This window comes from Gopherus flavomarginatus, chromosome 5 (assembly GCF_025201925.1).
Source record: "Gopherus flavomarginatus isolate rGopFla2 chromosome 5, rGopFla2.mat.asm, whole genome shotgun sequence".
NCBI classification, from domain to species: domain Eukaryota; kingdom Metazoa; phylum Chordata; order Testudines; family Testudinidae; genus Gopherus; species Gopherus flavomarginatus.
In genome coordinates, this window is record NC_066621.1 from 151386697 (window position 1) to 151400867 (window position 14171).

At 44.5% G+C, this 14171-nt stretch overlaps 1 protein-coding gene across 1 annotated transcript; it reads right to left on the bottom strand.

Moving 5' to 3' along the window:
* Nucleotides 1-413: 413 nt before the first annotated feature.
* On the bottom strand, nucleotides 414-13896 carry LOC127050967 (MAPK-interacting and spindle-stabilizing protein-like). Its single transcript, XM_050952743.1, has 4 exons — nucleotides 13788-13896; nucleotides 5215-5242; nucleotides 3967-4680; nucleotides 414-3177 (listed from the first exon to the last, which is right to left on the bottom strand). Exons 2-4 carry the CDS (start codon nucleotides 5236-5238, stop codon nucleotides 3166-3168), a joined length of 750 nt encoding a protein of 249 aa, XP_050808700.1. The 5' UTR covers nucleotides 5239-5242; nucleotides 13788-13896; the 3' UTR covers nucleotides 414-3165.
* Between the last annotated feature and the right edge of the window lie 275 nt (nucleotides 13897-14171).

The window sequence follows — 14171 nt, forward strand, 5'->3', positions numbered from 1 at the left end:
ACAGCTTACTTTGCTTAAGAGCCTTTCGTGAGGGACCTTGTCCAAGGCTTTCTAAAAATCTAAGTACACTATATCCGCTGGATCCTCCTTGCTCACATGCTTGTTGACCTCCTCAAAGAATTCTAGCAAATTAGTGAGGCATAATTTTCCTTTATAAAAAACCATGTTGACTCTTCCAACAAATTTATGTTCATCTCTGTGTCTGACAATTTTGTTCTTTACTATAGTTTCAAACAGTTTGCCTAGTACTGAAGTCAGGCTTACCAGCCTGTAATTGCCGGGATCACCTCTGGAGCCCTTTTTAAAAAATTCCTCACTCACGGAAGTCCTGTTTTTGCTATTCAGAATATGAAATCTGTGCTTTGAAATGTGGCAAAAATGGGTAAACACAGGAATTGAAAGACAGAAAAACATCAGTCTTGAAAATACGTTTAATGTCTAATCTTATACAAAAGTGACAGCATTTTCAAAAAATATCAAATCCTGTATTTATAGCTTTTCACTATCATACAGCAATATTTGTCTCATCTAAAGAAAATACAGCAGCAGGTGATAGTCTATACTTTAAAGATGTGATTGCTTATATTTCATATTGTAAACAAATGCAGTAGGCCAATCTCAAAGCACAAGTCAAAACAAACTTCTCAGCAATTTAATTTAAATGATGCATAGAAATGTACAAATTCCATTGCAAAAGCTTCAGACCAGAAGTTGCTCACACTTGACATTACATGTGATAAAGTTACTACACAGCATATAGTGACAACTTGAGTTTTTACACAATACGTTAACAGATAAACCCTTTCACTGCTATGCAAGGACCCTTGCTCACAAAACAAAGGGGATACGAAACAGTTTTCTCGACTTCAAGAAATATGAATATACATTGAAAGTGTCCCATATGTATCTGAATTTTAGCCTAACCTTTCCAGTAATAAATCCTGCCTGTACCAGGAAGAACCCAGACATTTATTTTATTTACTTTTGGAAAATCCCATTTAAAAAATATTTTAATATGTTAACTTTGTATTTTCTACATCTGGCCCCTTCCCCTGCAAACAGATCCAGACCAGTGCACGTTCAACCCACATTGTGACTATAGGATCAATTCTTTTAAATAATTTATGTTTTCCTTAGATCAATTTACAGACTATGGCCGCACATGTCAAATGCACTTGACCAGATGCAACAAAGCATGTTTGCTATAGTCACATGCAGAAGTCGTATCAGTCTTGGAGAAATTTAAGTCAATTCAACAATGAATTTTTGAAGTCTACATTCTATGGGAATAGCATCCTACACTTAATTTATGAAATATCCTATTTAAAAATATTTCTTCTGGTTCCCAGTGTTCAAAGATACTATGATTTATGTTGAATATTAGGGACAAATCTTAATTTGTTGTGTTCAGTTCCACTATCGTCTTCCTAGTACAAAAACACACCTACCTTGGCTATTTATTAGACCTCATATCAATATCCTAGAGTGGCCACAGCTCCTTTACAGACTGTATTATTCTGTAAAATTTATTTCAGGGTTCCTGCAACTGCCATGGAGACTATGGCTATGTATCCAACATCACTACTAGGCCAGTCAGTTAATTTTTAAAAGTCCACTACTCTGTGCATGCAAAAGTCCATAGTAAGGGAGGGAAGAGAACGTTATTATGATTTCACAGTTCCACTATGAAAAGGGATTTCCTAATGAGCCGATGTATTACTAATCCATCAGTATTACTAATTCAGTTTTTTAATTCCACCAACAGAGGCTAAATTAAGATTTCCCAGGTTGGGATAAAATAACTTCTGCATGGTCACAGAAAGTCCAGGTAATCTAAATACCATAATGCATTAAAAAGAGCCCAAGTCTCAGCGAAGAATGTGTCTTGGTAATGCAAAACTATCAGTATGATAATTCCATAAAGAGTCTCAGTCAGGAGAATGAAATTGATAGCAGTGACCCTTCCGATGAAAGGCAGCTACACAGAATTCTAGTCAGTCAATTAAAACCAAATCAGATCATGTCATTCAGCGAGGTACAACAGACATCTAGCTATGAACAAAGGGACTACCCAATTACTATGTGCAATGGAGCTCTGACATAAGACTGGCTCGTTTTCAAACTATGGCAGAAGGGAGATGGCGTCTAAGGATCTATCCAGGCGACAGGACTATGTGGAAGGCCCAAAGCAGCTTTTTGCTACTGGACTACTTTAAACTCAGGCTTAATGTCCAAGGATGCTGAATAAAAGTTCTGCAGAGTTTACACAGCTTGACCACAAAGCCGAGTTTCATATGGACAGAACCCAAGTTAAGAGACAGGATTATCTCCCAGTGGGGATCAGTTTATCTTCATGTAGAGAACAAGCCAAACTTCCAGTCACCACTACTAACTTTGGGCCAGCAAAAATTATGCCCTCATTTTCATGCACAAACCTCACCTTTGTGAATTTAAATTAATTGAACTGCACACCCAGCTACTTGATTTGCACATAAATGCCTGTTTGCGAATGTGAACAGGTGTGCCTACAAGTTAGACTAAGTACTTTGGCCTATGACCGCTCCGCTGTAGTCCCAGAATGAGAGAAATTGTGCTTGAGTGTATATTTATATAAATGCTGAGAACACCTTCAAATTCACATGCTCCATTTCTCTTTAGTATGTTGAATTACTGTAGCATGTTTAAAATATAGAGAGATTTCACAAAGAAATCTCAAAATACGTTGTTTTTACTGATATCCTGGAATAACCTGAAAATAGACAAAATATGACTATCCATCCATTTAGTGACCCCCACAAGTCTGGTATCAAAACTTAAACATTAAATGTCAGTGAATGCTTTAACTTTTTAGTAAGACTGTAGGCCTGATCCTGTAATCCTTACTCACGTGGCAATTCCTTTTTCCCCCCAAAAGGAAGCTCTGCCTTGAGTAAGAACCACCGGACTTGACTTTGTCTGCTCATCCTAATTCACTTTAATAAACCAAAAGATGCCAGCATATGAGCAAGTTAAATTTATGCAGATTGCTCCTTCATACCTCAGAAGTACGTACAAGAGGTGAGTACGTTTCACAATTCCAAAAGTTACTGAAACCAAATTTTTTAAAATCTCTGTAAATAGTGGATGAAGGTGGAAAGCTACAGTACTTTGTTGCCCAGCATGAATTCAACGGTAAGGCTGTAAAAATTAAAAAATGAAATTCAAGGTCAATTTACGGCTTTAGCAAGACAATACATCCTCAAATCAGCACTAAGCAAATGTCTCAATGAAAGGCCAGGACAAATTTAAGTGTACAAGTCAATTGTTACTATGGTGGTTTGTTTTGTTTTTTTTACCAGTAGTTCTACAATCTAAGGCTATGTCTACACTAGAGACCAACAGGAGAGAGCTCTCCAGTTAGCATAATTAAATCACCCTCCAGTGAGCTATGTCAGTGGGAGAGCATCTCCCGCTAACATGGCACAGTCCACACCAGTGCTTATGTCAGTGAAACTAATGTCAGTCAGGGGGGTGTTTTTTCCCTTACACCTGACTGACAAGTTTTACCCACAAAAGTGCTAGAGTGGACATCACCTTTGATTCTAGTCTCTATAAAAATAATTCCTTCCATTCTCTCCTTTAAGCAAGGGGTTCTAGCTGCATGTTCATGCTTAGAAAACAAATCAAAGCAACGCCTAAAATGGAAGTATTTTTAACAGGCCAATAAAATACAACCCTAAAGACTATTGTCATACTTCTCAGGCTTAATAGTATTTCAAATTTGAGTTAACTGCCTAAACTGAGCATTCCCATACTTTTTAACTCCACTAGGCTGCTAATTTCCCATTAAACTGTTGCCTGGAAAATACACATAGCAGTTCTAACAGTCCATACCATTTTATTAAGTGGTCTTTCCACTGCCCAACATCAGCACTTATGTGTGATTAATTTTGGAATTGTTCAACACAGTACAATTTAAATACTCACGTGGTGACCACCAGGCATTGATGGAGTACCAGCAGGACCAGATGGCACTTGAAAAGGATTAGGGGGTGTAGGATATAGTCCTGGAGCTGGATATGATCCCGTGGGTGGAGGAAATGGACCAGGTGGTGAAGGTCCCCATGTTCCAGGTGGGACAGTACCCCACGGTACTGTAGGTGCAGCCCCGGGTGTCTGGGTAGGAGTGGCATATGGCCCAGGGGGTGGATATGGCATACTAGGTGTAGGATATTGCCCTCCCATTGTTGCTCCCCATGCTCCAGGAGGCATGGATCCCCATGGCCCAACAGGAGCCGGAGGTGCAGCTGGCTCTGTTGGACCACCATATGGTCTTGGAAGCTCTGGAAAGGGCATATTTGGTGGAGGATATTGCCCTGGTGGGACAGGACCTGGCACAGATGGGGGTGGATATGGACCACTAGGAGGAGGGCAAGAGGGTCCAGTAGGAGGTGGTGGAAATGGAGCAGGCGGTCCAGGTGGCATTGAAGGATACATTCCTGTTGGGGGAGGTCCAAATGGCACACTGGAGGTGGTTGTACTTGGTGGCAATCCAGATGGCCCTGTAGGTGGAGCACTTGGGGTATTCCAAGGATTGGAAGCTGGCCAGCCTTGCGTTGGCTGCCCAGTTTGTTGACCAGATTTTGTATTGCTCACTTTGGAGCTTTTAGCAGGGGAATGATCTGGTAAAGCATCTGCCAACTAGAAAATAGAGCACCAGTGAGACTGCAAACTGCCTACTATTGTAATCACTAACTGTGCATGGCAATCCATTACATTTACTAAGTATGTACATCATCGTTAGGTAAAGCTATATTAGCTCCTGCATGGTTGTGCTTAATTTCATATAGCTTCTCTCTTCTGAATACCTCTTAACTTCTATTCTAAAGTGAAGCTATTCTGTTTTATAGCTATAGCATGTCAGAAGACAAAAGGAGAGATACCATATGTGACAATAAGAAAACTTCTCAGTGCAACCCAGAGAGAAGGGTCTTTAAGCATCTTGTACGTAACTACCTTGAAGGCAGCATGTTGGAATTACATTTCAATACTAATCTCAGAACAGAAAGTCCCAAGGAGACCATCTGACAGTTTAGTACATTTAGCCCTCTGGATTGCTCTACTCACTCGACAGCTAATACCACAACTGTAGCACCAGAAGAATCACCTCTCCATTTTTTCTTAAATAACAGTCTGGAATTCAGAATGAAGTTGCTTGGCTAAGCGATTACTTACCGAAAAGTCATCAGCTCCAGACATTTTACTGGAAAAAAAAAATTAAAATAAAAATGAAGTTAGTTTAAAGCAATTCACAAAGTGTTGCAGGCAGGAGCTTGTAAGGAAGCTAATTCCTGCCTATTTGTCTAGGTTCAGTGCACACAGCAGTTCTACTCTACTACATGTCGCTGTTTCCCCAACCATGGCTTTGTTTTTAGGATTCAGAGCTGAACAGATATCCATCTGTTGCCAGAGTGGACTAAGGTAGTGCTCTCATGGGTGAAGAGATCGTTTTAGTAGGGCCTCTGTCTACATTACAATTCCAGCACACCACGGAACCAGTCATAACATGGTAGATGGGACCTACCTATCCTGTAACTGGACCATATAACCAGAGCTTAAAAATTGCATGTGCTTATGGGAAGCTGGAAGCGGCCCCAGGCAACTGCCCTCGGTTTCTGCAGAATCTAAACTCTCATTTTAAGTAGTATTAAATTTGTGAAGACAGCCTTCAAAATGTGAACTGACTAAATAGATGCTGTCTTAGTGACTCTAAAGACAAACCATTCCATTGTCTACTGCTGCTCAGAACTTTCCCAAACTGCAGCAGGGTGAAAACGGACATATCTTGTCAGTTTTTACTGTTCCTATTTGGAACAGCATGGGCAGCAGCGATCTGAATTAAACCAGTTTCAGTCTGCTGCTTGGGCAAATTGAGGGATGGCAAATCTTGGCCCTGGAGCTACTCACTGAGACACAAACAAAGGAGGTGCAGAGTAGTGGAGATACTTTGTAGCTACTAGAAATCTTGAGGGATAGAATGGGTAGCAGATGGCCCTTCATCACTGTGGCCAGAAGGCTAGAGAGAGGCGTAAAGAAGTGGAGGTGCAAAAGTCTGTAGTGCAGACCTGGCCGTTGTATCAATCTCTGGCTAGTAGATTTAATCTTCAGGCTATTAGATCTCCAATTAACTTCTAAGCCCTGTGGTGCATAGATAGGCATGAGGTGGGCTGGAGGGACTGATGGACAGAGCTTAAGGCCAGAAGGGAGCATTTTATCATCTATTCTGGCCTGAAGAGAAGAGGAGATTTGTGAGGAAAGTAGGGAAAGTGTAAAGCTTTTCTAGGGCAGGAGTTAGAGTACAAAACATAATGGGAAGAGAAGAAAACAGACCACAAAGCCAGCTCAGGAATAGATACTCATGATTTATTATAGAAAAAAGACAAAGGGCAGTGAATCTGGAAAGGGAAAGCAAATTCAATTCCCACTGCCCATATCTTCCATCTGAGGAGAGATTACAAAGAAAATAATAGATTACAAAGACTGGGACTGTTAATCTTAAAAGAGATGAAAAAGGAGGAATATGACAGAGGTCTAGACAATCATGAATAGTATGAGAAAGTGAATAGGGAAGTGTTATTACCCATTTATATGATACAAGGGGTCACCCAATGAAATAGACAGCAAGGTTAAAACAAACAAAAGGAAGTACTTCTTCGCGGAGTGCACAGTCAACCTCTGGCACTTGTTGTCATGTAATTTTAGAAAGGCCAAGAGTATAACTGGGTTCAAGAAAGAATTAAATAAGTTTGCGGAGGACAGGTCCATCAATGGCTATTAGCAAGATGGTCAGGGATGCAACCACATGTCGCTAAGCCTCCATGTCAGAGCCTGGGGCTGGATGACAGTGTATGGATCAATCTAAAGTTCCCTGTTCTGTTCATTCCTTCTGAAGCATTTGGCACTGGCCACTGTCAGAGACAGGACACTGGGATAGATGGACCATTCATCGGACCCAGTATGGTGGTTATGCTTCAATTAAAAAGTCTCAACAGGCAAAATGCCAGATCAATTTGTAAATGCCTCATTTGATTTTTCTGATACTCTTCATATATGCCTACAACTAGTTAGATGCAGTGGAGCTGTAGCCACGTTGGTTCCAGGATATTAGAGAGACAAGGTGGGTGAGGTAATATTTTTTATTGGACCAACTTCTGTTGGTGAGAGACCACTCTACCTTGAATGGTCCCTTAGAATACGTTAACTATTTATGCTAAACAATCTTTTCCACCTTGTGTTTAGCTGTGATACTCTGAGTACCTTTCATACGCCTGAAGAAGAGCTGTGAGGCTCAAAAGCTGGTCTCTCACCAACAGAAGTTGGTTCAATAAAAGATATTACCTCATCCACCTAGTCTCTACAGCTAGTTAGACTCAGAAGTGGAAAATATTTTTATTCAGCAACATCCAATAATTCCATTTTAAAGTCACTGCTAGCCATGGGCTCAAAATTACATGGATTCATGGTAAACAAGATGCTGATTTCATTTTATGAAAAGGGGGTGGTGGTTAACAGTAAATGGAATCTCATTTTCCTGATGAAACTAGCTAGTTTGCTATACATTTCCTAGAAAACCATTACATAAGTGCTATCACTTACAGAGAACAAAAATGAAGCCAATTAATTTAACCGATATGGGTTTTGCACAAGAATTTGGGAGATGAAGTACTCTATTTCCAATGCTTCCTTTTGGGTATAAGGGGGAAAGGAGTTATTCTAGTTTAAGAGTTTATCAGGGAGCAGGGATGATTACAGAACTGAAAGAAAGAAATAAAACCCAAGTCACACTTCCCTCCATTTGTGGCAAGACAAAGGAAATTCTGTCTTATAAAGACCCCTGCCCCTGGAAACACCCTCCCTGCCAGCTCCATGCCCTGCTCCAACAGATCCAGCAGCTCTGACAGACCAAGCCTCAGCAGTCTCCACCTACATATACAGCCACAACAGGGTGAATCAGGGGAAGGGAGATGGAGCTGTCAGAATGGCCTGTGAAAAGATTCTGATCCTAGATGCCACCTCCTCCCTCTTCCCCCAGCATCCAGGGTAAGAAGAGGGCCTGCTAGATACTCCACTATTCCGATCCAGAGATGAAATGGGGCAAATATTCCACCAGCCCCTCTTCCACAGCATAACCAACAACTGGACCACATACTCCTGAAGTCACAAGTAACATTTACACTGACTTTTCTGAATTATGAACTCCGCTCAAATCATGTCCAATCCTCCTGCTGGTCTCTCCCCGCAACACTACTCGGATAACCCTACCTTTCAGTGCTGGTGATCTATTAGCCATTCTTTTTCTGTACTTCATGCTTTACGAGAAGCCCTGCCACTTTTTCCAGTGCCCCTCCACACCAATATATCATTCAGTCTGACCCGCACAATCATTCTTCACTATAGGACTATAAATACATGTGGAGGAGATGCACTAATAATTAGGTCATTAACTAGCTACTGAGATTTGATTATCTCTGTCCTTGTGCCACCACAACTGGTCTTGAACAGGAAAAAGGGCTTTGTAGGATTTTTAAATTTTATCTGGAACTAACTGCCAGATATTTCCAGGACAAGCATAAGGAATGGCAGGGCAATTGCCATAAACACACATGGTCCTTGGTATCAATTATTTACAACTCAAGAACCAAGTTTACTTCACCTTAAATCAAATAAGAGTATTTCCCGTAGGAGCCTGAACTATTTGGGTATGTAAATTTCTCAAAACTTCTCTTTTCATATTCCTTTTCCTTCCTGCTGGGATTTCGGTTTGTTGCCTCAGCACATTTTTATTCTTTCACTCTCTTAGCATTACATATCTTCTATTCTCAGATTCAGAGGGTTTAAGGACAGAAGGGACCATTAGATAAAGGCTGAACTATGCATCACAAGCCATTCATTTTCACCGTTACCCCTGTACTGAGCCTAGTAACTTGGGGATGGCTTAAGCATAGTCTCCAGAAATACATCCATCCTTGATCTAAAGACATCAAGAGATGGAGAATCCATCACCTCCTCTTGGTATTTCTGGCTTCAGCGTCCAGCCATTGGCTCGTTATGCCTTTCTCCACTAGATTAAAGAGCGCTGTAGTACATGATATTTTCTCCCCTTGAAGGTATTTACACTCTAGTCAAGTCACCTTTTAATCTCCTTTTCAATCATCTAAACAGAACTGTTTACGTCTCTCACTGTTAGGCATTTTCTCTGGCCCTGAAATAATTTGTGGCTCTTTTCTGTACCCTCTCATTTTTCAATGTACTTTTAAGAGATGAATACCAGAGATGTACACGGTTTTCCACTATTGAGCCCTTTCTTGTTTATGATCATCCTGGATACCTCACAAAAAATGCACAGAATTTTGGTGCAAGTTGTTTGCAGGAAGTCCAGAAGAGGATCCTGATAAACTGAGAGATGTGTTGGAGAGAGATGGGCTCAAAATAAACAGAGGAAAGAAAGTATGTGGTATATAAACTTCAGTAACATGAACACTGAAGAATTATCCTTGAAACTAGACAGGCAGACATTACTGAAAATGACATGTTTCGAGTATATGGTTTACAGAATCAGGGAAAATGGGGAAATTAGAGCTCGGATAATAAATGCCTGGCTCAAAGAGAGAGAGAAAGAAGATGAAAAGGGAAATATCTGTAAAACAGTGGTCTATCCAGTTTTAGTGTATGGTATTGAGGGCTTTTCTACCCTTAAAATGCAACAGTGTAGATAATACCTATACCGACAAGAGGGTTGGCGTAGATAATCCACCTCCTCAGAGGCAGTAGCCAGGTGAACGGAAGAATTCTTCCGTCAGCCTAGTGGTCTGTACATGAGGACTTAGGTCATCTTAACTATCCCGCTCAGGGATGTGGATTTTTCCACACCCTGGACCGCCATAGCTAAATCAACCTAATTTTCTAGTGTAGGCCAAGCCTGAGTGTTAGGCAACAAAGAAGAAACATGAGCAAGTGATCTGTACCACAGAAAAGGAAATGTTGAGGTGAGTAAGTGGCGTAAGGAGGAAAGGCCATGTGAAGAACATGTACGTTGGAGAGGCACTTGAAATAACACCCATAAATGAAAAAAATATGGTTTGGTCATGTAAAGCACAGTCCTGATAACTATGTGGGTAAGAGAGTCCAACAGATAAAGCATAAAGGAAAAAGAGACGCCAACCCAAAAAGTGGTGGGATGTTATAAACAAAGGCAGGTTAGCACAGGGGTAGGCAACCTATGGCACGGGTGCCGAAGGCGGCACGTGAGCTGATTTTCAGTGGCTCACACTGCCCAGATCCTGGCCACCGATCCAGGGGAGCTCTGCATTTACATTTAATTTTAAGTGAAGCTCCTTAAACATTTAAAAAACTTTATTTACTTTACATACAACAATAGTTTAGTTATATATTATAGACTTATAGAAAGAGACCTTCTAAAAATGTTAAAATGTATTACTGGCACACGAAACCTTACACTAGAGTGAATAAATGAAGACTCAGCACACCACTTCTGAAAGGTTGCCGACCCCTGGGTTAGCATGTGGTGTGACAGAGGATTATGGCTAAGACTATATTTTAGTAATGTGTATTTTTAGTAAAAGTCCTGGACAGATCACGGACAATAAACATAAATTCATAAGAACATACTGGGCCATACAGGGTCAGACTAAAGGTCCATCAAGCCCAGTATCCTGTCCTCTGACAGTGGCCAACGGCAGGTGCCCCAAAGGAAAGAACAGACAGGTTATCATCAAGTGATCCATGCCCTGTCACCCAATCCCAGCTTCTGGCAAACAGAGGCTAGGGATGCCATTCCTGCCCATCCTGGCTAATAGATTAATGGAGGATAGGTCCATCGATGGCTATCGGGCTCCCTTTTGAACTCCGTTATAGTACTGGCCTTCACAACCCCTCTGACAAGGAGTTCCAGAGGTTTACAATACGTTGCATGAAAGAATACTTTCCCGTGTTTGTTTTTAAACCTGCTACCTACTAATTTCATTTGGTGGCACCTTGTTCTTGTATTATGAGGAATAAATAACACTCTTATTTACTTTCTCTATACACTCATGATTTTATAGACCTCTATCATATCCCCTCTTAGTTGCCTCTTTTCCAAGCTGAAAAGTCCCACTTTTATTTCTCTCTCCTCATATGGAAGCCGTTCTATACCCCTAATAATTTTTGTTGCCTGTCCTTGACTTGTACTATATGCCCCTAACTAAAACTTGGGAGGTGGGGTGGTGGTGGGGGAGAAGAAGTGGGTTGGCGGGCTCCCTACCAAGCTCTCTGAAAGCAGTGACATGTCTGGAAACTGCAGCTAAAGGGAGCTGTGGGGGCGGTACCTGCAGGCGGAAGCAACATGCAGAGCCGCCTGGCCACGCCTCCGCCTAGGAGCTGAGGGAGGAACATGTCGCTGCTTCCAGGAGCACCCCCCAGATAAGCACTGCCCAGAGCCCTCACCACACCCTAACTCAACCCCTGCCTCAGCCCTGAGCCCCCTTCCACACGCAAACTCCTGCTATTGCTGGGGTGGAGGGAGGTGCCGTGGCCTGAGACTGCCCCAGCCAGCCACGGCCGATATGGCTGGCCCAGGGGCTGCCCGAGCTGCTCATGCGGCCCCCGGGGCCAGCGACTGCAGAAATCACAGAGTTCATGGAAAGTCACGGAATCTGTGACTTCCATGAGAGATTCACACCCTTAATTATAGCATCGAGAATGCGGAGGAAGAAGATTTGAGGTGCTGTCCACATTTGATGGGATTAACACATGGAACAGGATGACTATGTATACAGAGGTAAAATCACCTCCATATTGCCACACCACTGCACTGGGAGCTCATATACAGGTGCTTGTCCACTAAGACCTTAAATCCTTTTAAAGTCACAGCTTTCCAGACTTCAGACCCCCTCCATCCTACAGTATGGCCTGAATTCCTTATTCCTAGATGTACAACTCCACATACAGATGTGCTGGAACCCATTTTGTTTTAACAGGCAGAGGCTGCCAAGTCACACAAGTCACACTGTATGAGTACTCAGTGTTCATTTACCACTTTGCCAATCTGCAAATTTTATCAGTGTGACTTCCAAATCATTGATGGAAATGTTGCTGTGTCAGGCCTAGTGCCAAACCCAGCAGAACCCTACTAATCTATGATCAAATTTGTCAGCGGGGAATCTTCCTGTCCATGAATTAGCCAATTAATCTATTTAACTTGTACATAATATTTCATGTTAGTATCGCATGACATTCTGATTTTAGCATTAACTCAAACAGCTTACAAAAGTTAAAGTATTACATCTCATGTGATCTGAACTAAAGGCATACTGAAAGGAAATCGGCTCGTCAAAGGCTTTCTTCAATGAGGTGTCCTTCTGCCCGAGTTCATATACATTTTAATAAGCATTTATAAGCTTAATGGATGTTTTTCAGACAATCAAAAAACACAGTATTTTTTGTACTATTACACTATATATAGCTGAACAAAGTTTAGACTGAACCCCTTTGCTTTTTACATGCTATGTAAGAACACAGCACTAATTAGTATAAATGCTATTTTTATGATCAGCTACTAAGCAACAAATCAACCGGTTACCAAAATGCCCCATGATGTAATACAGCATGCTGCCGCATTAACTGAATTCCTTTGTGCAATAGCTCATGTCATCCCAAGGGTGGTATTCGTTTAATGCCACTTTGCTATGAGCACAAACAGCACCTTTGATGGATGACTCTGTATAGGTTGCATATGGTGCTTGTACTTTGAGGCACCTCCTTTTTATAGTACTTGTAGTGGGATAAATTGCACCGAGCAGGAGGCAATAAGTAGGTCAGCAACCTCTACTGTACGGAACTGTAGTGTGGCTTGTCCCCTAGGCAAGAGGGACACAGGTACGTTGGAACACGGTTCGCATGACACATCCACCTCCACACCCTGCCAGGGCTTAGCAGCGGCTCCCAATGCAAGCGAACAAACCCTTCCACCGCGTTATAAACAAATCCCCAGGTCACCTCACGTGCAGGGCGGGGAGACCAGACTCTGCTCCCCAGGCACAACCCTCCCTCCCCCACCCCCAGGGCGCTGGAGGGAACCCGAGGCACGACCCCGGGCCAGAGGCTCAGACCCACAGAGCCCGCAGCTAGGATCTGGGAGAACCGGCCCTACGGAGCCTCTCCCGCCTCGGGCCCCTGAGCCCGGCCCGCCGCGGCGCCCCCAGCCGGCCCCCGCCCCCTCAGCCCGCCAGCCACCCCCGCCTCGGGCCTCCTCGGCTCCGGGTCCCGCCGCGGCTCCCCCCCGCCCCCTCAGCCCGCCAGCCACCCCCGCCTCGGGCCTCCTCGGCTCTGGATCCCGCCGCGGCGCCCCCCGCCCCCTCAGCCCGCCAGCCACCCCCCCAGGGCCTCCTCGGCTCCGGGTCCCGCCGCGGCGCCCCCCGCTCCCTCAGCCCGCCAGCCACCCCCGCCTCGGGCCTCCTCGGCTCCGGGTCCCGCCGCGGCTCCCCCCGCCCCCTCAGCCCGCCAGCCACCCCCGCCTTAGGCCTCCTCGGCTCTGGATCCCGCCGCGGCGCCCCCCGCTCCCTCAGCCCGCCAGCCACCCCCCCCAGGGCCTCCTCGGCTCTGGATCCCGCCGCGGCGCCCCCCGCTCCCTCAGCCCGCCAGCCACCCCCGCCTCGGGCCTCCTCGGCTCCGGGTCCCGCCGCACCCGCCCGCGCTGGAGGCCGCGGCCCGCCCGGAGCCCCCCAGGCGCGTGCGCGCTGCCGCCCTACCTGCGAGGGGACCCGCGCGCGCCGCAGACCGAGGGAGGAAGCCGGCCCAGCAGCAGCACCGCGACCCAGCCTCGCACGCGGAAGCGGAAGTGCGTCTCTTCTCCCCCCTCCGACAGGAAGGTCACGTCCGCTAGCCCCGCCCCTTCCCGACGGAAGAGCGATCAGACCGGGCCCCCAAAGGCGGGTCACGTGATAAAGACCCCGCCCGCGGCCCGAAGCGCGAGCTGCCTGTCGCGGCGCGAGATGGGTCACGTCACAGCTTCAAGCCTCCTCCTCTGTCCAGGCTCTGTGCCTGCTCCGCTGCCGATGTTTGAGAGCACCACAGCGGCCCCTAGTGGAAGGCAAGGGAGGTGCAGCTGTGAGGCAGAGCCATTCGCAGCAGCG

What these genes read in the sequence shown, in the direction of transcription:
- LOC127050967 (XM_050952743.1), bottom strand. Translation starts at nt 5,238, where the DNA reads ATGTCTGGAGCTGATGACTTTTCG. An exon ending in CTGGAGCTGATGACTTTTCG is followed by an intron (nt 4,681 to 5,214) that starts GTAAGTAATCGC and finishes TCTATTTTCTAG; the next exon opens with TTGGCAGATGCTTTACCAGA.